This window comes from Corvus moneduloides, chromosome 1 (genome assembly GCF_009650955.1).
Source record: "Corvus moneduloides isolate bCorMon1 chromosome 1, bCorMon1.pri, whole genome shotgun sequence".
Classification (NCBI taxonomy): Eukaryota; Metazoa; Chordata; class Aves; order Passeriformes; family Corvidae; genus Corvus; species Corvus moneduloides.
Genome location: NC_045476.1, coordinates 27,502,662 through 27,526,681, shown reverse-complemented (window position 1 = coordinate 27,526,681; position 24,020 = coordinate 27,502,662). Strand labels below are relative to the sequence as shown.

The following is a 24,020-nucleotide window of genomic DNA, read 5'->3' as shown; positions in this document are numbered from 1 at the left end:
TAACTTGGCAAGGACTATGCTCAGAGGAATAGTGTCATTATTCAGGCAACCTTTCCTTTAGGGTGCATGTTTTCAGCTTTAGTTGCCTTAATACTGTCACAGTTTAGAAATATCTCACATAATCACGTGCCCGTATTTTCATTGATTTGCCTGCAGGCCTATAGGAATCATAGCAGTCAAGAGCATTGCATGGATTACATTAGTGTGAGTCACATTGAAATTACAGTGGAGGGGGCATAAATAGACCTGGAGTACTGATATAAAAATCTTGTCCTAAAGCTTTATCACTCAGCAGCATGAAGTCTAAAAGAAGCATCAGATTTTAATGTGTGTTTCTATTTCGTATCACAACAAATTTGATCATAAGTTAATGTAAGGTTTCTGTCTCCTAGCTCTGGGGTTATTATTAAGAATTAGGAAATTACATCTCTAAAATTACACTTACTAATAGCTGGTTGCTTCAGTTCATAATGTGTATTAGATAAGGCTTTTCCCACATTCTAATTTATTAACGGAGTCAGAAGAGGCTTTTGTGTGGTACTTCATGAAGTTACATTTCCTTAGTGTCAGAGTTCAGATTTCAGTACAAATGGAGTTCTTAGCACTGTAAAAGGAAATGTCAGTCTCCTTTTCTCCAGGCTAAACAACCCCAGCTCTCTTCTTTTTTTTCCTGAGTTCCAGCAAAAGCTCACTGTTCAGGCAGGCCAGTCTTCCCTGAGAACTTGCCTTTTGGCACATAGGGGTGGGTTACTCCTGCACCTCTACAATTTCCTTCTTAAAGTATGTCCAACCTTCCTGTGTCCCTTTGTTTTTAAAAGCTGTTTCACTAGGAAATCTCCAAACCAGTGCCCTGAACGGGCTGAAGTTCACCCTCTGGAAGACCAAGGCAGAGGTTTTGTTGACCCCCTTCCTTACTTCACTGAGAATTAAAAACTATCATTTTGTGGTCACTGTGCCCAAGACACCTCCAACCACCACATCTGTCACCAGCCATCTTCTCTGGTTTAGCAGAGCACCACCCCTTGTTAGGCTCACTTACCAGGCTGTGCCAGGAAGTTATCTTCCACACATTCCATGAACCTTCTGCAACCTCCCAAAAGAACTAGGGCTAGTGATAGTGAAACCTCAGCCAGCTGTTTATAAAATGCTTCATCTGCCTCTTCATCCTGGTTGGATGGTCTATAACAGACTCCCATCAGGATGTCTGCCTTGCTGGACTTCTCCCTGATTCTTACCCATGGACACTTAATATTACCTTCACCATCCTTGAGCTCTATCCAGTCAAAACTCTCCCCAATGTACAGAGCCACCCACCTCTCCTTCCTCGCCTGTCCCTTCTGAAGAGCTTGTAACCATCTGTTGCAGCAGTCCAGTCCTTGCAGATCTATAGCCTTGTCATTACAGAGGGCATTCCACATTGCAAGGTCAGAGCAGGGGTGATCCTAGCAGCTTGATCTAGAACAGGGACTTCTAGTAAGTATAAAAGTTCACTGTTTAATATTAAACTGCTCCTGTGACAAGAAATGTGTGTAATGGCCCCATTCTAAAATTTGCAAACTTTTAGCTATCTAAAGTACCTATTGTTTTGCTGAGAAAAGACAAGACACAGTCTTTGCAGAAAGGCAGCAAATGCTGCTCGTTTTGAAGGAAACTGGGTGTCAGAGTACTGCTGCAATAGTTTCATTTCATGAGCAAGGCAGGGATTAGTTAATTTGAGAAAATCCAATCCAACACTAACAACTTTGCACCTTTACCTCATGGGGAAAGAGCTGCCCTGAGCTTTTTGAGATCTCTGATCCATGATCTTAAGGATGTTATCTGCCTCCAGAGTAAGCAACTATATCACTGCAAATACCTGGAGGGCATTTTTTCCTCCCATAAACAGGATTTGGCAAAGAATATGCCAAGGTCCCATTGATCAATGGATTAGGGAGGCCTTTAAAGACTTTGGTTTCTAAAATTCATAGATGTAGGTGCAATTCTTTTTTTTCCTCCCATAGTCCCCACAGACTACTGCAGTTATTTTAGGTTTATCAGCATTGGGAATATTTAATAGACTGCATCTTTTAGGGTGTAATGTAATACTCAGAGATAAATTATAAGAGATGCAAACTATTGACCAACTTCAACAACTTCTAGATGTCAGCTATGATGGGACCTTTTGCTGTGGAATGCATTAAATCTTTCTATTAGATGATTTCATTAATGTTATGGTAGATAAGAGGATCCTGAAAACAATAATCTATTTTCCTGGTAACCATAGTGTTCCTTAGAGCTGCTGCCCTCAAGTACCATCCTAACTATCTTGTACGTATGGAATTCAGCAACAGGAATGTCCTGAGACTCAGATTGAAGTACTTCTTCGTAGTTGGCTCAAGGAGGGGGCTATAATTATATATAATATAATGTCTATATATGTATATATACATATATAGGGCTTTTCCCCTATATTAGAAAAATTTGGCATCATGGGCAGATACACGTGGGTTTGCATACCATGGAGCAGGGTACCTCTCCTTCCTTTTCAGCCTTTGTGTAGCTTTCCCTTCTTCTGCATTCCTCAGCAGCCAGCCATCAATACTTTCTGCTGTGAAAAGCTAGCTTTCAAAGGACACATCCAATGTTTGACTGTAGTATATAACATGCTGCCTGAAGTTTGATGTCATCCAGATATTTTAGATAAATTGAGACTGACTTGATAGTTGTTGTCACCTTGGCATTTAAAAACAGTTCATCAAACTTCTCACAAGTCCTCTTGAGACTATGCTTCATAGCACCTGGTTAATGGAGTAAAATACCAGATAAAGACAGCAATTCTATTTGGTTATAAAGGGTGATGCTTTCATCAAAGACGAAGGGGACCTCTAGAGAGGGAGTCCAAAGACATCTTGAGGTGCAAACTGGTAAGATTTCTGCACCATACAGGCAGGCAAAAGAGGGACAGTCACAGTGTGGATCACTCTACAGTGTTACTGTAGACTTACACATCTCTGATTTTGTTTCGGTTTGTGTTTTGCAGGTTTTAGAAGTTTCCTTCCTTTTGTATAAAGTTGTTCATGTTCCTCTTGCAACAGCATAAGGCATCTGATAATCAGAATATTCATCCTGAGTGTGAATGCTACAAAGTCTTTGGTGTAAGACTGGATTTTCCAGAAGCCCTCCTACAAGACTGGGAGACTTTGATTCTGCTGCACATGGGCTGAGGCCTAAACAACATAATATACTTCCCCCTACATGATAAATCTCCTTGGTCAGAGAATCCTGAAGCTACCCCAGATAAATATCTCCAGACAGACAATTTATCCCTGCAACTTCAGTTATTTTATTAGACAAGCTTCTGTGCTATTACAATGCAGGAAGTCACCTTTGTTAGTCAGAAACATTGCCTCTATACATTTAAATAACAAAACCAGTATGTTTTTGAAGTTTCCTAGTGCTCCTAACACTCTTCAGTACTTGTGGGGTACTTCTGTATTCCTAGAAAAACTCATTTATATTCATATAAATGAACAAAATATTATGACTATGGTGCCTTTCTAATCTTTTAGTAGCTGCCAGAAGTTAAATTTATAAATATAAGTGCCACAGTTCTACTGGCCTTTTAAAGCCATTATAGTTCATTATGTGAAAAGCATCTTTTATGAAAGCATTTAATAAAAATCACTTAAAACACGTCTTTGTTCAGAAATTACTTGCTGCCGATGCTAGTTTACACAGCTGAAAGTTTCAGGACAAAGGAAAAAAAATAAAATCAGTCTTTAAACTTAGAGAACAATATCCAGTAAGCTTTGATTAAGTTATTTTTGCACCAGTATCTTTAAATTTTAACTTTATGCTACATGAAATATGAAAGTTTGAGTAGGTATGATAGAAAATATTAAGTAATAGTTGCCATATGTATCAGTTTATTTTTGGGAGTGATAGAGAAACTAATCCTGCTTATCTTTCTCACACATTCAGATCCACAAATCTAATTACTTGAGTGAAATAAATGAGATGTGGACCTTTTTATATATTTGTACTCTGTTATATTTGCTTTTTTAGTTCTTTTTTTTGCTCAGTAATTGTTTAGGCACAGTGTTGGTGCACGGCATCTACATGTTCAGATTAAAGCTGTCCCTTTGGCATATTGCATGATAAATTAAAGGCTGACACAGCTGCTTAATCAATTCCTCTGCCTCTTGTTTTCTCCTCCTAGAAATTAAGGTGTTATAATCCAATCCTGAAGTGATTTTTAAAGGTGCTTGGAAGATAATTATTTACTGTGGTGATCATGGTGGATAGGAGTATTTAGACTGACTGTATATTTGAGCTCCAAATGTAATGAGGCACTGAGGAATGTGTTACTTTTTCATTAGACATGTGCAGTGGCTTTTTCATAGGATTTAGTCCTGAATATCAAACTGCTGTAGTTTAATCTCTTTTTCAGGTCAGGCAGCATTTTCTGATCCATTTTCAAATGTAAGCTGATTTTCAGTGCTTAATACATTTCTTTCTACCACTGATTTTAAAATGTATCAGTTGGTTTTAGGCATATTAATATAAGAGAAGCAGGAAAGAGTCTAGACAAAAGTCAAGAAAAGAGTTGAACATTGTAAACTTGACCACAATGGAAGGTTGAAGTCAGAGCATTTGGCTAGTGTAGAAAAGCATAGACTGAAGACAGGAATGACAACACTCTTTAAAAGAAAATGGTGATAATTTTTTTCAATTTTTGCCACTAGATGCAGGACACCAGAACAAGAGAAAAACTAGAATTGTTTGCCACTCTCCCACTCCGTTCCATGACACTTAATGTGTAAATGACTGTCAACTTAGCATTCTCTTCCCTGCAGCTGAATTCACTGTGTACCATATTCTCAGTGGCTTTCACAGTCTCTATCATATGCCAATTTCCTTCGATCTGACATGTGATGAGAGATTTCAATTGAGCTGTTAATTGACACATGGCTTCAGCCTGAGTGGAAAGAGTTTGCTTCTAAAGAGTGTAACAGGCCTTGCAGCACCAGACTTGCTGATGAGGGTCGCTAAGGCTTGTCTTTGCTGCTGCTGTCTCTCCAGCATACCTTGGTGACTACACTAACAGGTTATGAGGCCACAGCATCCCACTGTTATTTTATTTCCTCTCAATTATCAAAGTGCTGTTTTCTAAATCTCCTTACACCTAACCGCGTTTGCAATAATTTTTCTTACCTGTCCTAATCCTCATTCTGTATTGAAAATGTTTTTTCCAGACCCTGAAATTTTTTCCTTGTTAATCTTGCTCTCACTGTGGTATATTCCTCTGACTTGCTCTTTGTCTTAATAACGACCATTAAAAGGCATCAGAATGTTGCTCCAGATGAACAGTATCCTCAGAAGAACATTCCTTCTCCTGCAGTAAAACAGTGTTCCTCCTACCATTTATATTCCATCATTGGCTGATAGGCTCCTTTTCTGGATATCACTTTGCCTGAAAAGTGCAACTGTTAGAGAGCTCTTAAATGGGTTGCTTTCACAGCAGCACATTGAGTAGAAGGGGACTGATCTTGCCTCAGCAAAGACAGGACTTCTCTGAAAAGGGGACCCTATATGTACTCTGCATGCTGCTGATCTGTGCAGCACATCTACTTCCACATTCAGCAGCTCTGAAGGCTGATTCTGGAGTTTCATTCCCCAAGCTGCATGGGAGAGGATGAAGTCCTACTTGTCTAAAATGTCTCAAATGTCAAAGCTGGAGCACTGGCACCACCACTGCTGGTAGTCCTTGATGATCTCAGGATCAGTTCAGTGCTTTTTTCCTTTTTGGTAACTAAAAATGACCTGGGGTGAGCATGAAGAAATTATACACATAACTCCTGAGAACAGGCCAACTTATCCTTGGTAGAACTTAACAAGAAAAGTAGAAATATACTATGTTAGCTGAGCAGCCTTAGAATACTTTACGATTACAAGGTTTGACCTTCAGTAATGCAAAAATGCTGAATAATTCTGAAAAGCAATGAGAAGGAAATACGGTGACTGCCTTCAGAAATATCTGACTAGCACATAATGCTAGCCATATTATGCCAGTTTAATTATTTCTTTATGGAGATGATTGTGGGAAATTTTTGATTGTTGGGAGACTATGCCTTCACAAATTCTTCCAATAAGTCTGAAATAAATCTCTTTTGGATCAATAAATTTCTGACAAAGCTATTTTTAAAAAACAAAGACAGACCTGGCTGTCTTCAAAGGTTTCTCACGCTGTTAGATTTGCTGAAACAGGTAAATATGATCTATCTAAATTTTCATACTTTGGGGAGCTCAATTTTTTGAAAAAAACCCCAAACTTATTTATCATTCCATCTAGAGAAGAATGAGGTTATCTCGAAGTGTTCCATCAGTGTCACTGTCTTCCTCCAGATGAGGAGAGAGGAGAGAGGTTTCAAGTATGTCAGTGGTGAAAAGTACCTCTGGGTACTTTTGGTACAGCAACTGTTGCCATGTCAGGCACACCACTGGATACTTAGTGTGCAATATTTTCATGATCTGATAAGAAACAGTAAATTCCTCCATACATGAGCATCAATCTGGAAAATGTTTTGCAATGCACTAGAAAAAGTTATCTTCATGTACCGCAGTGCTATATGTGGCATGACATGAGACTGTCTTAACAGGTGGTGAAATATTTTGTTGGCAAGCTACCAAACCATGCTGGAAACCTTTGGTTTTGTTTCCCCAGGGCTCCATTACATCAGTTCTGTAATGAAGGTTGACCCGAGTCTGCAGAGAGAAATCCCATCCTTGCTGGACATGAAGGAGTCTCTGGGTGGGCAACATCTTCACCTCAGTGCATGCTGGATCAAATGTGGGTGACTCTTTCTAGCCTCAGCCAATTCCTTTCCAAGAAGTATCTGTGGAAATGTGACAGATCAGACTGGAGGAGGCAGTCAAGATTAGGCATCTGTATTGCTACTTTGAGCATATGGACTAATTTAGAAGCCAGACTGATAAGACACAAAACCACTAGTAGCCTGTCTTGTAGAGGTAGTGATGTAAGTGGAAGGAAAACAAATTAACCTGTTTTGACGCTGTGAGATGAGAAGTAAGTGATCTCTGTTAATTTACCCATGTCATGAATGGCTGTAATCTTGTCTCTATTTGGCATCATCTCTGCATAGTTACTAATGTAAATGTAATTTTGTGGCTTAGGATGTGGATTATAATATTAAAGGCAATCATTAGAAAAATGTATTATATCAAATCAAAGTATCTCTTTTATCATTTTTTTCCTTCCCAGCAACTCTGACAATTTCTTCAAAAACTTTTATCTGGTTCTTACTCCACACTGAAGAAACTGATGTCATTCACAAATTACCTCTGTTTGCCTTCTGTGATGAGAAGTAACATAGAGATATCTATAATGCTATCAAATGAGATTTTCCAACTTCATATCATTCTACTGAAAGGACATATTTTGCCACTAATGCTCTCTACCTACTTAATGCCAAAATCCATCTATTTTATTAAAAATTGGTTCTGTTTTATTTAATCAAAATCAATAGGAAATATTGTCACTGATCTTGGAACTGCAAAAATCAGATACAGCAGTGGGAATATAAGCGGAAATAGCCTGAAAAGCATCACTGTTGAAAGCTAAATTCCTTAAATTCTGTGATCCACTGGAATCATATCATCAGAGTTGAATAAACAAGACTCTGCCACATATATCTTGTGGAACTAAACAGTGGGAAGATGCATGTGCACTTCAAAGTCTGTTATATTGAATTATTGAACGAGATCTTTTTATTTGGCCACGTTTGGTTTTTTTTAAACTGCCAGCAGCCAAGAAGAACACCATATATTTGCTGTGATAAATCCAGAGAGACAGTCTGTAAAGGAAAAAGTTGTCTTTTTCCAGGCAGAATTTAAATGTTTGATTAAGAAATGAAACAGTAGTAGCTACAGATAAATTAGAAACTTATATTTGATATCTCTCTTCTTTGCTCAGAAAAAGAAAAATTAATTTAGAGTTAACACATTCTCTGTTAGGTATCACTGCTGAGGACTTTGGGACAATAAATTATCTTAGTTTACTTGTGCAAGGATGAGCCTTGCTGGCCCTTTTGTACAGGAGGCTGAATTGTTTATTGTATTGTGGCTGCTTCCGGCTTAAAAAGATTTTTGCGCTAAATGTTTTCGTAGATGATTTTAATGTTCCTCTGATAAGATCTCAGAGCATATTTTTAAGAAGTACTATATAAGTAATTACTCAATTTTGAAATAACAATCCAAATCTAATTTGAAAAGGTTCAAATTGAAGTTTCATCAATGGCAATTGTTTCGTATTTGATTCTGTGTTTTTTATTCCTTGGAAATATGGTGGAAGAAAGTTTATCAAGTGGCCGCTTAAGCCTTTTTTTTCTTCGTTCTTAAGTACTAGGAGTATCAAGTAAATAGACAGCAAAAGAACTAGATGGTCACCAGGTAAATATAGCCATCAGAAGTTAAATTATTAATCATGTCTTTTGGCAGGATGTTCCAACAACTTGAGAGGATGGTCCTTTGTCCTCAGTGCTATAAAGGGCAGAGGTTCAGACAGTCTCTTGCTTTGAAAAGCTTGCAGCCCAAAAGTTAGTAGATCAGGTAAATGAAGTTGTTACATGAACAAACTGAAATGCTATCAAAGGCAGTAAATAAAATATTTCTTCTATTGTTAATGTTTTTTGGAGGGAGCAGTTTTAAGGAAAGAGTCTGCTCAACAGTAAGGGTAGAGGACAAGCCAAAGGGTAGTAAGAAAGTGGAGGAACAGGTAAGATGGAGGGAAATAGGAAGTAATGAGGAGAGTGTGAATCTGAGTGGACAGCTAGTTTCCAGAAGGCTAAGACACACTGGTCACTATTAGAAAGCTATCCAAGTACTTTTCAGCTACATGAGTAAGTACAGGCAGAAACAACAGATGACAGGATTTTTATCTTTTTTTTAAATTCAGCAGAGTAATGTTTTGTTTTATTTGGGATGACGTAAAGGACACAGAAATTCAGCCAAGGATGTCATTGCTAATTATTCAGGCAGTTAAATTTAGACCTTATTCAATCAAAAGAAGTAATCAATCTTTTCAAGAAGTAGGAGAGCAACAATAGCCAGAGAAGAGCAAAGAGATTGTCTTTGCAGTTCTTTGAGATGCCTTTTTGTCTCGTTCTTTCTCTTCTTTATAGGTCTAGTGCAGATGTTCTGAACACAACAGATTTCTGTACTGCTATTCACAGGAGGATAGCCCAGAGGTTAAGATGCTAGTCTAGAATAATCAGATTTTGGTTTATGATTAACATTCTCTGAGCCTGGTGTAGAAGTTACTTGCCTTTTCCGTACCTTTTTTGCCCAATGGTAAAGTGACCAAAAAATGCATTATTATTGTATTAAACAATTTTGTGAGGAAACAGAAAACTCAAAAGTTTGAGGATCATAAGTGTTGCTATGGTATTAATAGTTCAGTTCAGCAGCCCACACATAGGCTGCTTGAGTTGTATCCTGCCTTGCCTCAAGCTATGTCATGTTTGCCAACTGCACAGAGGTGTTTGAGACATCCTGTGTGATCTGAGATGACTATGGGAAAGCAAACGAATCAAACCTGTGATTTCTCAAAGTTGATTCTTTGTTTTTAGCTTGGTTCCTATTCTCTCATAATCATTTGACTCCCACTTAATTCCTTCTTTGATTTCTCACTCTTTTTTTCTCTATATATCTTGGTCTATGTTTTTTATTGTTCCTTTCCATTTTGTTTTCCTGTTTAAGCAACATTCTATGAAAATCACCTGTCATGCACCATTCCAGCATCTCTACCTTGATGCTGTCCTCTATTAGATAGGCTAGCCTCACATACAGTCCAGGGAACAGCTTCTTTATTGTTTGAAGCTGTACCACGTTTTCACATCCACCAGGGATAAGCACCTTTCAGAATACATACAGAGAGTATCTGATGAGCCCCCTTATCATGTGGGACCCCATAGCATTAAGTCTTGTGAAGTTCTTAAGAGAAAAGCAGAAGTCCCTTGCAGTACACTGACACAGCTGTTAGTATTCCTTCCCTTCTCATAAGCAAAATGAGGCCTTTGTAAACTTGAAAGCTCATCCTTCAGTCTCCTTACATTTCTACTGCCCAGCAAAGTTTTACTGCTGGACCTGTTAGGGTTGTACTTTATGCAGAATGGTAACCCCCTGCTATTGTGTCAAATTTTGCAAGGGTGCATACTTCCATGAAAGTAGATTTCATTTAGATGAAATTTGCTGGATGGTGAAAAGAAAAGGGTGAGCAAAGGTCTGCCTATATATTGTGGTACACTGCAATATGCAGGTCAGTGTACTCTGTAAAGTACTTTCTGGTTTTAACCAAATGACCAAGGACTAAGGTGGAAGTCTTTGGCTTCATTCCAAAAGCAATCATAATCTTGTTTATTTTGTGGATCTCTTTAGAGCATTTTTATACTATCTGGGCAATGATGAACAATTAGATTCTGTGATTTGCAGAAAGGTTACTATGATCATCTCTCATTGCATAGTGTTTACATTTGTCATTTAGGCTGCATTTCCCTCTTACAGTTTTGATTATGAGAATGTAGCTAATCATAGTGATTTATGCTTGTCTACATACTATTCAGTACTCTTCTCATTTGTTAAGCAAACTGTTATGATGCATCATGGTATTTTACAGTACTCAAAGCACCAGCAAGCAAAAGCTTACAAAAAATTAACAAAAGAAATCATTTGTAAGAGAAGTGCACCTTTTTGCTTCTTTAAGCAGTGAATACCTTATTAGAGCTTCACAAGCAGTAGGACAGTCCATCAATAAGAAAAATCCACTGGGTCTATAAAATGTAAAGAGACAACATCAAGAATTGATTGAATTCAGTTTTCGTGGTTGGGAAAGGGCTCTACAAGTACAAGTAGTAGTGCACAGTTGTCATGTATCTTCCCTAGTCATCTTGTTTGAGGGGGTTTGGAGAGAGATTCGTTAGATGTTAGGTCCTTATTATATCGACAATTAGTCTGACCCGTAGAGTTGTCTTAATGCTCTTCCATACTGGAGAGTGCCTGGTACCTAGCAGCTGCCCTCTTCCATTACTCAACATTTCATGCATTCACACAGTTCAGGATATGACTTCTCCTTGGCTTTGTACAGCAGAAATTGCCTATGTTACACATTAGGATAGCAATTGTGGAGCTGCACAATGCCACTAAATGATACATTCCCAAATGCAGTTTACTGTGATGGCCTTTCTTCTAGGATATGATCCACTGTGTCAAACTTGAGCAATAAAACTCAACTGTAAATGGTGGACAAATTAGCATTATTGTGCCTAGTGTAGGAGAAGACCTAGGAGGGGTCTGAGGAATCATTACCAGTACAATAATAAAGATATAAAATACATTACAGGACAGTGAAGATTTTATGTAATTTGATGAATGATCAGTTGTTCTATGTGTCATTAATAGTGCCAGTGTGCACAGAATAAAGGACTGGTAACCACAGATAGCCTAAAGCTGATCTGGAAACCTGAGCTAAGTTCAGTCATTTTATAAGATTAGTAACAGAAACCAGCACCTCACAAAGCAATTGCTTTTAAGTGAAGAGCTTTATTGTGGTGTCTGTGTTTTCTGTGGTAAAAATTTCATAGGAAAATGCTCAGTGTCCTGTATTAATCAGGTTTTCAGGCTTTTGAGAGTCTGTCAATGGCAAAGGGATTTTTTTCCACAACCTTGCAGCAGATATTAATGAGAACAAAGGCTTCAGCAAACATTTGTCACTGTCAGCTGGTGTTTTTTCAGGAACGCAATGGTGAAAGAGCAGCAGGAGTACAAGGGCAAGGCTGAGTTCTTGAAAAGCGTATGACTATATAGCATGGAGAGTATGAAATTCAGTCAACTGCTTAGAGAAGTGATTGAGCCTGTTGCATTAGAACTATGCTGAGATCAAAATATTCACAGCAGAACTGAAACTGAGCAATACACTATGCTATTTCAGACACGGGAATCTTAGCTCTGTCATAAAATGGTAATTTATACTTACTGGGTGTGTTCAGTACTAGAGAAAAAAATTAACAGGTTTTTAAAAAAATCTTGTATTTATTATTTTTCTTATTATGAAAACTCATCTAATTTTTAATCCTATAGTGTAACAATATGTGCTAGTTTGAAAACAAACCAGTGGGGGATCACAAGTCAGAATCATAATTTAATAGGAAAGTTAAAATAAATGCAATAGTACAAGAGCACTGACACAGTCAGGATACAACCTGGTACCCTGTTAGTCAGGGTGGTGGTAGCAGTCCAGATGAAGTGGTTGTGTTGAAGTGGTGATCCTATAGAAGGGTCTGGTCTTCACCTGATGGTTGAGTGGTAGCTCTTGTCCTCTGGGAATCCAGTAGGTAGGGTTGCTGTTCCAAACCCCAGATTATATCCAGAGGGGAATGCTTGGCTCCTCCCCCTGGGCAGAGCATCTCAGAGTGGGATGATGTAATTCTGTGAGTCATGCAGTGGGTCCTTGATGGCTCATTAGCAGAGATAGTACCCAGAGGGAGTTATCAGGGATGAATCATGGTAGGAAATAACAACCACTACCCCCATGCTTTAACAGCTTGTGAAGATGATAATAGAATACATGCTTTTGGTTACATCTTACACTGTAACCTAGGACACAATATCTAAAAATATCTCATTGCCCATCTTCTTTTTCTGACCATATTTTGAGATTTCAATGCTCAAGTGAAATGGAGGCAGAAGACTGTAGACTTTGACATCATGACAGAAAAAGATTGGTTTTGTTATTAAATGCTGCCCAACTAGATTTTGGCTTGTTAGATATGAATGTTACCTCTTTGGAGGAGGCTTTCTGTTAGCTGGACTAAACAAATAGGTCCATAAGCTTTATACTTCTATATCTGTAATCCACTGTACTGTCTCTTCCTGCCTGTCTTTGCAGCAGAACAACTAAGCAGCATCCTTGTAATGATTCTCCCTCTGTTTTCACTTCAGCAACACATGTGCTAACTGTGAGGAGGTGGGAATCTTGTGTAGCTTCAATGACTGTTGAGTATTCTGTTTCTTGTGCTAACACCCTGCTGTCATGCTTGAGTGAAAGTCAGTATATAAGTTTTGAAATTAATTCTATACCAGGGTTTATACTTTAATATGTTATCTTCCTAGCCAGCTTTAATTTCTGGAACAAACAGGATTTCTTAAACTTTGCTCCTACACTTCTCAAATACCAGCTGGGTATCATGGACTGTGCATAACTTTTCTACTTTGACACTTTTTTATGATTTTGTGGTATTGGACACTTTGTATAGCATCCCATAACATGAAAAAAAAATTGTCTTTTTAAACATGGAGGTGCTTGTGGTGCTTGTGTGGGGTTTTTTGGTGGGGGGAGATGGTTGGTTTGGGGCAGGATGATTGGTGGGGTGGAGTTTTTGGTCTGTCTGGAATTACTGTCAGGCTCTGGTAAGCCTAGGGCCATGTATGTTTGCTTTATAAGTTGACATATACTACTACACAGTTGGTGAAGTTAAAATACAATCATGCTTACTTTGAACTTGACTCACTGTGTTTCTTTTTTTTAATCTCAGATAAGCATTGTTTTGTATCATAAGAAGCTTCTTTCAAAGCTTCTATTTTATATTGGCCAAATACTTCTTTAAATTTTGTGAGCATTTTCTGATATCCATATGATGTTTTGCACAAGGGTAACTTTAAAATGATTTCTCCTGCATGGTTGGTTTTCATTTTAATCAATTTCTGCTCAGAAGTACCATTGTGAAACTCCTTTGGAAAACTGCACATATTAGTCATGCAGCCCTAGTATTTCTTTTACAGGTTGTAGAAGAGTATGGTATTAGGTAAAATAAAAAATGTTGTGGAATTGTGTTGCAAAAAGATTGTGGAACAGTGTTATAGATCCATGAGTTTGCATTAGTGAGATCCAGAGCACTTTACTGTTCTCAAAAAATTTTGGACAGGGAGTCCATGGCAACAGTTTTGAACTCTCATAAGTGTTTGTCTTACTTTTCACACTGGGGTTATTCTGTTATACCCTAAATTGTGCTACTTTTGGCAGATTAGATTAATTTAATGTTTTCAGTATTTTAACGATCCGGTTGATTTCTGATGAAGTCTTCTCCTAGGTAGCCCTGTCTGAGCAGTCATATCTTCCTGCTCTGTGTGGTTTTGAACATGTTGGTTGCTCTTTAAGAATACTGATATGTGACTGGGGATGATGCATGTTGGAATGTCTGATGAGGTCAGTTCCTGCCCACCCTGCTGCTGCTCTGCAGGAAGCTGAGCTGCCCTTGAGGCAGCTCCTGGGTGGCCACAGCTTACATCAGAGATTCAGTTTCAGGGTTGTTTGTTTTTTATTTAATTTTTATTTTTTTCTTTCCTTGAACTGCCATAGTCTTAAAAACCTTTTTAGGAGAGGATGCCTAGGCCTGTCAGGGTGGTAGTCTCAGGAGGTGGTGTAACACTGTCATTTTTGCCTCAAGACAAGAGTTTTCAGTGTAATCAAGCTTTTTCAAGCTAATCTGTAGTTTATTTTACTATATTAGTTTCTTTGGTATGTTACAAGCACTTAACAACATTCACATTACAATCATTCTAAAACTGCTCATTTGAATTCAAGATCCTCATACAACTGAATGTATTATATGCTAAATAAAGGCACTTAGAAGACTAAAGGGGGTACTGTTTAATCTTACATCATCTGAAAGTTTTATTGAAGATGCAGCACCTCCAAATGGAAATATTCTTGACGACATTTATAAATTATATCAGACATGATTAATGTTCTTACTCAAATTTTGTGTTAGTGTAGAATTTGCCATATGTTATGTCAGTACCACATTGCCTGACAGTTCCTCTCTACATGTATTTACTTAATAGTATCTAAGTTTACCATTGTATTAAATTTAACTTTTACTTCATTCTTAATGCTAATTGGACTTAACAATTTAGTTCATATATTCTTAGCAACATGCTGGATCAACACTGATACTCAAGATACTTTTTTAAAAAATCTTTTTATGTCATTTTAAGAGGAAGCTTAGTGGTAGGTGATTTAGTTTTATTAAATGAAATGAGGTAGCTTTTATCCTAGTTTTATTTTAATAGGGTGAACATGTTAATTAACTATTTTTATACAATCTTTGAAAGATTGCAAAAACCTTGAGTATAGAATATTTATTGAGATTCAGCTCATGTCCCTTTCTTTAATTTTTAGAATTTATTTTATTGTAAATGATACAGACTGTTCATACACACTGATAGATGTTCTCAAACTTAACATCAAATGTTATTTCTCTGTATGGGTATGCTAAGAAAAAATAATGCTACCCACTTGTATTCACTAAGTTCTGGACTCATTCAAGCCCTACAGGCCACCGAATGTTCAAGATCTTTGATTCCTCTGCTCTTTTTTTTTTCCTAATAACCTGAATTCAAATCCATAATATGGATTACTTACCACATGGACCTAAAATAAAATATTAGCCACTTATCAGTCCAGATTTCCTTTCTTTAGCACTTTGTAGAGCCCTCCAAGGCTTCTGTGAAACACAGTCCATCTACTCTTCTCCTGTCCTCATGGGCCACCAATAAACTGAGCTATTCCTGTAAATAAAGTTTATCCTTATCTAGAAGGGTGGTCAAACTGAGGCTTAAGGGGGAGGTTAGGCACTTGCTGCTCCTGAGCACAGCCTTCATTTTACCATCAGATGCTTTCCAATAACCTGTGTGTTTCAAATCCATTTTCTCTTGTTCTGAACCTAGTTCTACTTGCCTTTTCCTAACCCTAGCCATAGACCAAACCCTGACTTTAACCCACGTATTCCACAGAACAAGATGAACAATATGTTTAAAATTTATTTCAGTCTGTCCATGAGGTGGGGGTGGTGGAGTTAGAGTAACCCATATGTAGGGCAGACAAGCCTTCATCTGGCTTTAACCCTACTCCAAAAGCACCCTATAGGTGCTGATCTAGCACCTATCTAGCACTAAACTATAAACTATAGACTTCTGTTGACAAGAGACTTCCACTTTGAGACAGAAGTGCACAAACAAGTGCTGAAAGGTGGGTCAGTTTCTATGACTGTCAGCCTGGCCACTTTTCTGTTTAGACTACCAATGGTAAACTTGTAAATACAGCTAGGTTGGTTGTAAAAGGCTGAGCTACACATTCAGTAGTCCATGGAGTTATATGAGTGGGATCTAAAAGAATGTGTGAGGAATAGTTTATTTTAGCCCCAGTCTGCTCCATGGTCTCTATATGGAATTGTGGGGATGGGATTAGGGTTGCTTTTAGCAAAAGAGTAAGTGAACCCCAGTTATCTGTGTACATTGCATGACCTGCAGGACTTCCATGAGGGTAAATTTCTTTAACTAATGACAAGCCTCTGGCTTGGAACTTTTATATCCAACCATATGACCTATTTATAGTTCTGATTTGGGTTGGGAAAATTGAGAAACTATTTTATAAATTATCTGGATTAAGATTAGGATTGGTGTTTGTAGAGGCTAGATTATAACAACTGCATCTTAGTTCAGCTAAGTATCTGTATAGAAATAGAAAACTGGAGATAGGATAAAAAAACCCCAAACCAAATAGGAGGTAGGTGCTACGGGAGGTTGTTCCCTTCTGAGCCTTGCACTATTGGGCCTGAGTGCACATTTGAAAACATAGATGTGCGCCACTGATACGGAAAAAAGACTCTATAATGACAACTTTTGATGCTGCAGTTTGTTATCTATGTTATGAATTGCTCTTTAACATGCTTCTTGCTTCAAATGTAGTTTGAATGTATTGCCATGATTAGGAGGCTTACCTGGCAGCGACCTCTTTGAAAAGGCAATGTTGGATTTTCTGAAAGCCCCCGGTGCAGATCAAAGCCATGCCACAGTTGGGGGCAGACTCTTTGGTTCATTGGTGACAAGGAGCAATGTGAAGGCCTGTGATGATTCAAAGTGTTAAATTAAATGATTTGTCTGTAAAATTCTCTGTGATACTTACTAATATTTTATGAAGAGGTTGGAGATGAGAATGTATGAGATTTTTGGGACTAGTTATCTGTTTTAAAAGCAACCAGAAATGCCCACACATGCCAAAAAATGAACATAGCTATTGGCAGCAAAAGGCTACTCTATGTCTTTTTTTCTTCTCTGATATCATTCTTTCTGTCTTTCTGCTATAATTATGCCAAAACTTCCTTGCACATGCCATGTCCACAGGTAGCATTGCGTCACTTTCATGATCATCTTGACGTCTGGTTTCCACAGTAGCAATGCTCACCACCCCTTTGTGCAGCCTGATTTTGTGCTGTGAGACTGGCTGGGCTTGGGAGAGGAAGGTGGTCTGAGAAAGAATATGGTACTACTGGAGCTGTACATTCTTTGTTTTGAGAAGAATAGGTAGTAATGTTTCTGTGTTTATTGATATTATCTGCTAACTGCTACTGTTTCAATTTTGTGGGGCTTCTGGGTTTTGGTTTTGTTTTGGTTTGTTTGGTTTTGTTATTAACTGTGCAAATAGATAGTTTGGTCAATTTGTAATGGGAGAGCAATCTGAACATCAATATGTGGGATGGTTCATTCCCACAAGCAAGTACTCCATAAAGATTTGGGGATTGCTTTACAAGCAGGGTGAAGCCTATTTGCAGCTATGTTTAAGTCTTCAGTATTATAATGAATGGATGGCAATGGGATTTAATAATAGAATGCATTTATTGTGGTTAAATACAGCATAAAGCGTAGCTGTGTCAAATTACTTTTGAGATTGCTGATTGAATAGCTTATTGCTGAATTATTGTAGCATACTTATTATCTAGCGGACGACAATTTACTTATGAATTAATGAGGGGAGCAAAATGAACACCAAGTTTTAAATAAGCATCAGCCTCACAGTTCTTTAATTTTTAAGACTTTATGTTGAAAATCATGCAGATAAGAATAATGTTAATACTGTTCAATGTAATGAGAAGAAAAACCTAATGAGGTTTTTTTTCTTTCTTTGTCTGAGACAGACAATAATTTGTAGTGCCAGCAAAATTCTCTCATTCCTTCTTGCTTTGAAACCATGGGAGCCTTTGCTAAAAGAAAAGTTGTTTCACTAAAAAAAAACAAGAAACATTCTCCCAAGGACTCCATACTTGGGAGTATATTTACACACACACACACCCCCACACCATACTCCTGCTTTTATCCTTTTTTTTATTTTGACAAAATAGTGTCTTGTGGGAACTTTGGAATTGTAGAGCATGAAACACCCCGAAAAGTAAAATGCTATTTACACCTAACTGCAAAAACAGAAGTGTTGAAAATAGCAGTGGTTTTGATTTCTGTCATAAATATTAAATTATTACTTTTCCTTTCACTGCAGGTACTTCAAAAACTAGGAAAAGCAGATGAAACTAAAGATGAACAGTTTGAAGAATATGTTCAAAATTTCAAACGGCAAGAGGTCAGTTACTTTTTCAGTTTCTTTAATTGCATCTTAAAAATGCAGTATATTTAACTTGCTGATTTTGAAGAAGGTGTTGCAGGGGAACAGGTAAAATTTTATTTTTTGGTAGGTACAAGATTTTGTTCTGCAATTTTCAAACAGAGATAACAGTTGTATTTGTGCTTGCAGAAGTCTAAAACATGGGCTGAAAATAAAAGGACATTTGTAGTCATATGTAACATCATCATGCTTGAACCGCTTGAGATCAGAGCGACAGTACATTTTCACTAGTAATTGAGAATAGAACCCAACCTCAATTAAATGCAGCTTAGTGCTTGCCTTCTTACAAAGAAAAGTATTTCCTTGGTTTCATTTTATGGATTACTTTCATCAGTGCTATATAATAATACTGGTTTTCAAGAGTGAATAGATTAATAGTTTCAGATTGCACTTGTGTTGTAAAGCTCCCCGTGGGTGCTGGGGTCTATGGTGGCAGTGCTAATGAAGCATAACTGGGAAGCAGTGCTCAATTACTCTTAGTGTTATAAACACAACACAGGAAAGCAAAGATGCTCCAAGGAGTTTATAATCTACTCCCAACACAATCCTAAATTCTAACCCCAACTACTTGTTGCTTTGTTGGACAGACTTTTTGGCTCTGAGGTGATGAATTGCAATTTATTACGTAGTACCTTTCTAGTACAAATTAATGTCTACCATGAACTGTGGTAATACCGCCAAGAAAATAGTCTTGTTACATAAGAATGAATTGACATATCTGTTGTCTTCATGAGCTGTTATTTAGAGGTCCTATAGAAAGGCACTGGAGATGAGAACTAACTACTCCCACACATTTTACACAATGTAAAATTTGGCTCATGTCAATGTTTGCAATTTCTGCTCTGAATCAGTCCTATTCTACCAAATGCACTTTTCTCCTTTCTGTGTAAACGCAAACCCTGCATCCTGACTGCTAGAATGCTTATTAACTCTTTTGTCACTTAGCCTTTATTTTCCTCTCTTGGTGTAGAAGAGAGGGAGGTTTCAAGAGCTATTGAGCTTTCCTCTTCACCGAAGAGAAAAATACTGGGAGGTAAAAGAATCTGTTTCTCTGAGAATGGTAGTTCCTTCCCCAAATTTCTTGAGGTCAGGAAAATGGTGAGATTCAATAGAAGCTTTGAAACCCTACAGAGAAGTTATATTTTCCCTTTTCTTCCCCTTCCACTTTTCCAAGTCTTCTTGACTTGACTTCTTGATTATCCAATGTTGTTGCTTATACTTGTCCGTACCCCAGCTGCTTGCACAGCTAGTAACCGTGTTTGTAGAAATAAGGTACATCTCTGAGGGGTTACTTTGGTGTAGGAGCAAATGGAGTATCCCCATGAAGAAACAGAATATGTGGTACTTTTTTCTTTTAGTTCAAAATTCTGAGACAAAAAAAGAGGGGAAAGAGAAAAAAAATCCTTTTAAGCAAAATGATGTCTCAAGTATTGGGGTTTTTTGTCCTTTACCAAAAATTTTCTGTAATGGTGATTTTAAGCTGAAAATCTTGCTTAGGGCTAAGGAGAATCTTAGCATTACTTTCTTTTTATTTCCTTGTTCTTTGATATACATAGAGACAGTAACAAACAGTAAAGGACTTCGCAGGAACTGCATGATGCTACATCCTAAATGCGAATGTGGCTTGGGACCAGAGAGGGAATTGGGTTGGGAGGAATGACTGCAAAGGGAACTACTACAACCATCATGACAGTCACATGCAGATTAGGCTAGGTCCACTGACACACCAAATGAGAGAGAGTGTATATTTACTGAACTAGTCACGCATGCTTACTGTGCTTTCAAGGAGTTCTGTTGTGCTCAATTCTTCAAATACAAGGGGGAAAATGCTGCAAAAGCACTGTTTCTGCCATGTTCACCAATAAGAAGCATATAAATAGTTTAAATTTTCTGAGTTTTGTCCATGCTTTGATCTACAATTTATTAACAATGCAAAGGTATGAAGCCTAACAATGTGCCTCTGAATTATCACTCTTACTGATTAATGCCATGCAAAACTGCTGTCTTCTGTGAACTCAAGCAGCCGTCTCTTCTTGGTTTACATTCAGTCCTGCTTTCAAGTTCATTCTGCAACTCTAGAGGCTTTAGATAAAGAAAAGTCAGATTCTAGATGTTAAAGCATAAAAAGGCAGTCTGGTGGATTTATCCCTGTGCTGAGGTTCACCAAACTGTTGATGCGGGCCATTCAGGAGGCTTGCAAGAAGAACCACCCCTGTTAGAGGCTGTCCCATCTTTTTCAGGTCCCGCCAGGATTATTTGTCTCCATGGTGGTCACTGACCCAACAAGACCATGACAGAGGAAGTTTGAGAGGAGGTCCAAGTTTTACTTTGTTTCTTGCAATCTCACTTAGCAATGATTTTGTGGGAAGAGATGGAATAAAGTTGAGTTACAAGCTGTAAAACCTGCCTGCAGAGGCACGTGGCAGCACAAAGGAGCACATGGCAGCACAAAGGAGCACATGGCAGCGCAAAGAAGCTTGTCTCCACCAGACCCTGGTGGGAGGAGGTGTCACACAGTAGACCCTTATGGAGAGGAGGCTGCCAGGAGCTGGCAGAAGGGTGAACAGCGAGTGATCACCCCATAGAAGGACTTTCAGGAAGTGTGTTGCATCACGTAGTGAGGACTGCCATATAAGGAAATACTGTGCCTTAGAAAAGTGTATAAAACCAGCTCGTTTCTTTGAATAAACGATTCAGATTCCCTGCTGGTCTGGGTCCGTGCCTCAGTTGCCGACAGATTTGTCTGTTCCCTGGACACCTCACCTACCCACAGCTCATTCTCAGGAACACTATCACTTCAGTTCTATGTCTCTTTGCAAGTTCTCTCTTGCAGCTGGTGCTATGTGTGCTCAGGGGTCCTGGTAAGCTGAAAGGTGTGAAAATGGTCTATTTGTCTTATTTCCCTGCATTACTGAGCCTGCAACACTTGAGAGGTCAACTAACCTTAAGTATAGAATGATCTTTTTATTACTACTCTCCAAAGATAATAAATGAGGACTCCCAGTTCAGCCAACTGAAAGGATAAAGGAAAGAGCGTAGTGCTCATTATCCAGCAAACAGAAAATTGAAAACCTGAAATTTTTGCCTGAATAGCAGATCAGATGGTGGGCCTGTACCGAACTCAGAAGAAGGCTATATGTAAGGATACATGCAGCAGATCTATCTGGAGAAAAAGGTCATTTATATTTCCCAGTCATCCATTCCCATCTCTTCCTGAATACAGTTGGATAAGAGCCTCTTCTGGACTTGACAACCTGCAGTTGAATTACCCAGATGAATCACCGTGGAGAAACTGATTTATCCCATGTCCAGAGAGAACAGAGCGTAGTTGCTTTGCAGAGCCTCAGGACTTTCTCTATCAAAACCATTAAGCTGCTGCAGCTGATGCCAACAGTAAAAACATTTAAACAATGAATACAGCTGTTTTTCATCTTCCACTTAAGTTGTAAACTGAAAATTCCCACTCTAAATCAAAGCTTGTGGAACAAACAAAATGTATAAACTCATATATGACAGTATGACACAGACTTTCATTGTATTGCAAGAAATTTCTTGAGATTTAAACATTTATCTCTGCATAGCTAATCGTGAATATGCCCAGCCTCTTAATCAACTCTTAAGTTCAGAATGAGGGAAAAAAGAGAGAATTTCTGCATAATTCTCTCAGCTGTGAAATTATCATCAAAGGCTATTGAGGATTTACCAGAAATTCCATCTGTATTCTGTTTTTCAAGAAATTCCATTTTACATGTTCTTTTTTTTACAGGAAGTACAGTAGCAATTACCTTTATCCCCATGTTTATTTCAATGACTCACAGTCATTAAAAGTCACACTTTATTGTTCTAAGAGAGCAATATTCTATTTCATGTATATGCATATTTATCTCTCTTTATTTTTCTTTTTTATAACATGTAGTTATGAGACTTCTTTTACTTTACAGACTACACTTAAAATATATTTTAGTGCTTAAACCCATAAACATTATGTACTGTATATGTACACACAGGAGATCCACCAGTTGCTACTACAAAAGCAGCTTCCCACGCCATGTTGTCAGAAAAAAAGCAAAATGTCAAATGCTGTTGTTGCTAGTTTATAGAATTAGGTGAAAACGAAGAGCCTTTTTTTGCTGTTGTTGAGTGATCAGAACCTGCTTCTGTGGACTGTTTTACTTAATGTGCTCATAGTAAGAGCTGCTCATTGGGTGTAATTGTTATGGTTCCTGAAAAGGCTTATCCTGTCCAAATCTTTTTCCACACAAGCATGCTTGGTTGCCTTACAGTTGTATCATGACATTGTCTAAAAGTCGGTCTTTTGAGACAATTAACATTTTTGAAGTGCTCTTTTTGCATCAGCTGTGCCACTGCTTTTTTAGAACCTATTCGTGAATTAAGATACCCAAGATGAGATTCACCACCTACACAAAGGCACCAGATGTGCCTCACAGTGTCCCACCGGGCCCCCAGACATTGCTCTAGAAAAAGACATATGGTTTTGACCACAGCCCTGTATAATACCTGCTGTCTTGAGTACCATGTGGCATCTCCAACTGCAGACGTGTTTTGGCAGCTGAACCCTGTGCCTAGAGAGTGATCCAGTTCCAGATTGCAACACCTGAACATGGGTTTCCAGGAGTTGGGTGTTCCCTGATGGTTGTGCTGAACTGGGCAGCAGGGTCTGGAGAGCAAGGCAACAACCAATCAGTTTTCTGGGGGCATCTGTGGACCTTAATGTCTCTGATCAGCCCTATCTGGGTCCCCTAATCCTGCACGTGGACCCAGGAGTCCCATTTTAGCTCAGCCCTTGGCATAAGTTACACTATAGACTCATTCCCATGCCTAGGGAACCAATGTTTCAGCTGCATGTCCTGCTGCTACCATCTGGTCTCTCAGACAAACCCTGGACCTGGTTCAAACCCTCATTAGATTGAGGGTTGTCAGTGAAACCTCTTACCAGTCTCTGTCTCTACCCACCTGTCTCAGACCCTGCAGGATGGCACCCATCATTGAGGGTATAGCCTCCACTGGGGTCACTTGTGGTTCCTGGTACAACCCCACCAACTGTTGTGAGGGTTCTGAGTTAGTTATCTAAATCTTGGCATCTGTTGCCACTTGCAAGGCCCTAGTGTGTCCCCCCTGGCTTCCAGTTGCTGTTCAGCAAAGCTGGTAGGTCTCTAAGGACCAGTTGTGTTTGCTATTTGTGGATGTATCACAAACAGCACTAGATAACTATACTGAGTGAATGGTTTTGACTACAAGATTTTCTTAATGGCTCTCCTGACTTCACAGGTTGCTCTTGAGAGGTATACATTGGCTCTATGAAAAGGAGAGATACCCAACTCATGCAGACAGTGATAGGTGTTTTAATCTCGAGTTGGATGAAGGACATGATTAAGAAAGGGAGCTTCAATATGTCTTACAAATATCAATCTGTGTTTTACAAAATCTTATTTTCTCTAGGAATTAGTAAGTATCTCATACATCTATATGACCATTTTTAAACCTATCTTATGCC

General features: G+C 38.4%; 1 protein-coding gene across 8 annotated transcripts in view; it reads left to right on the top strand.

The window, feature by feature from the left end:
* AMPH (amphiphysin) overlaps positions 1-24,020 on the top strand; it is a 136,549-nt gene that overhangs the window by 47,898 nt on the left and 64,631 nt on the right. For all 8 annotated transcript variants that reach the window (XM_032103235.1, XM_032103225.1, XM_032103218.1 and 5 more), the window contains exon 2: positions 18,383-18,463. In XM_032103235.1, the coding sequence (XP_031959126.1) occupies positions 18,383-18,463 (81 nt within the window). The remainder of the gene's footprint in view (positions 1-18,382; positions 18,464-24,020) is intronic.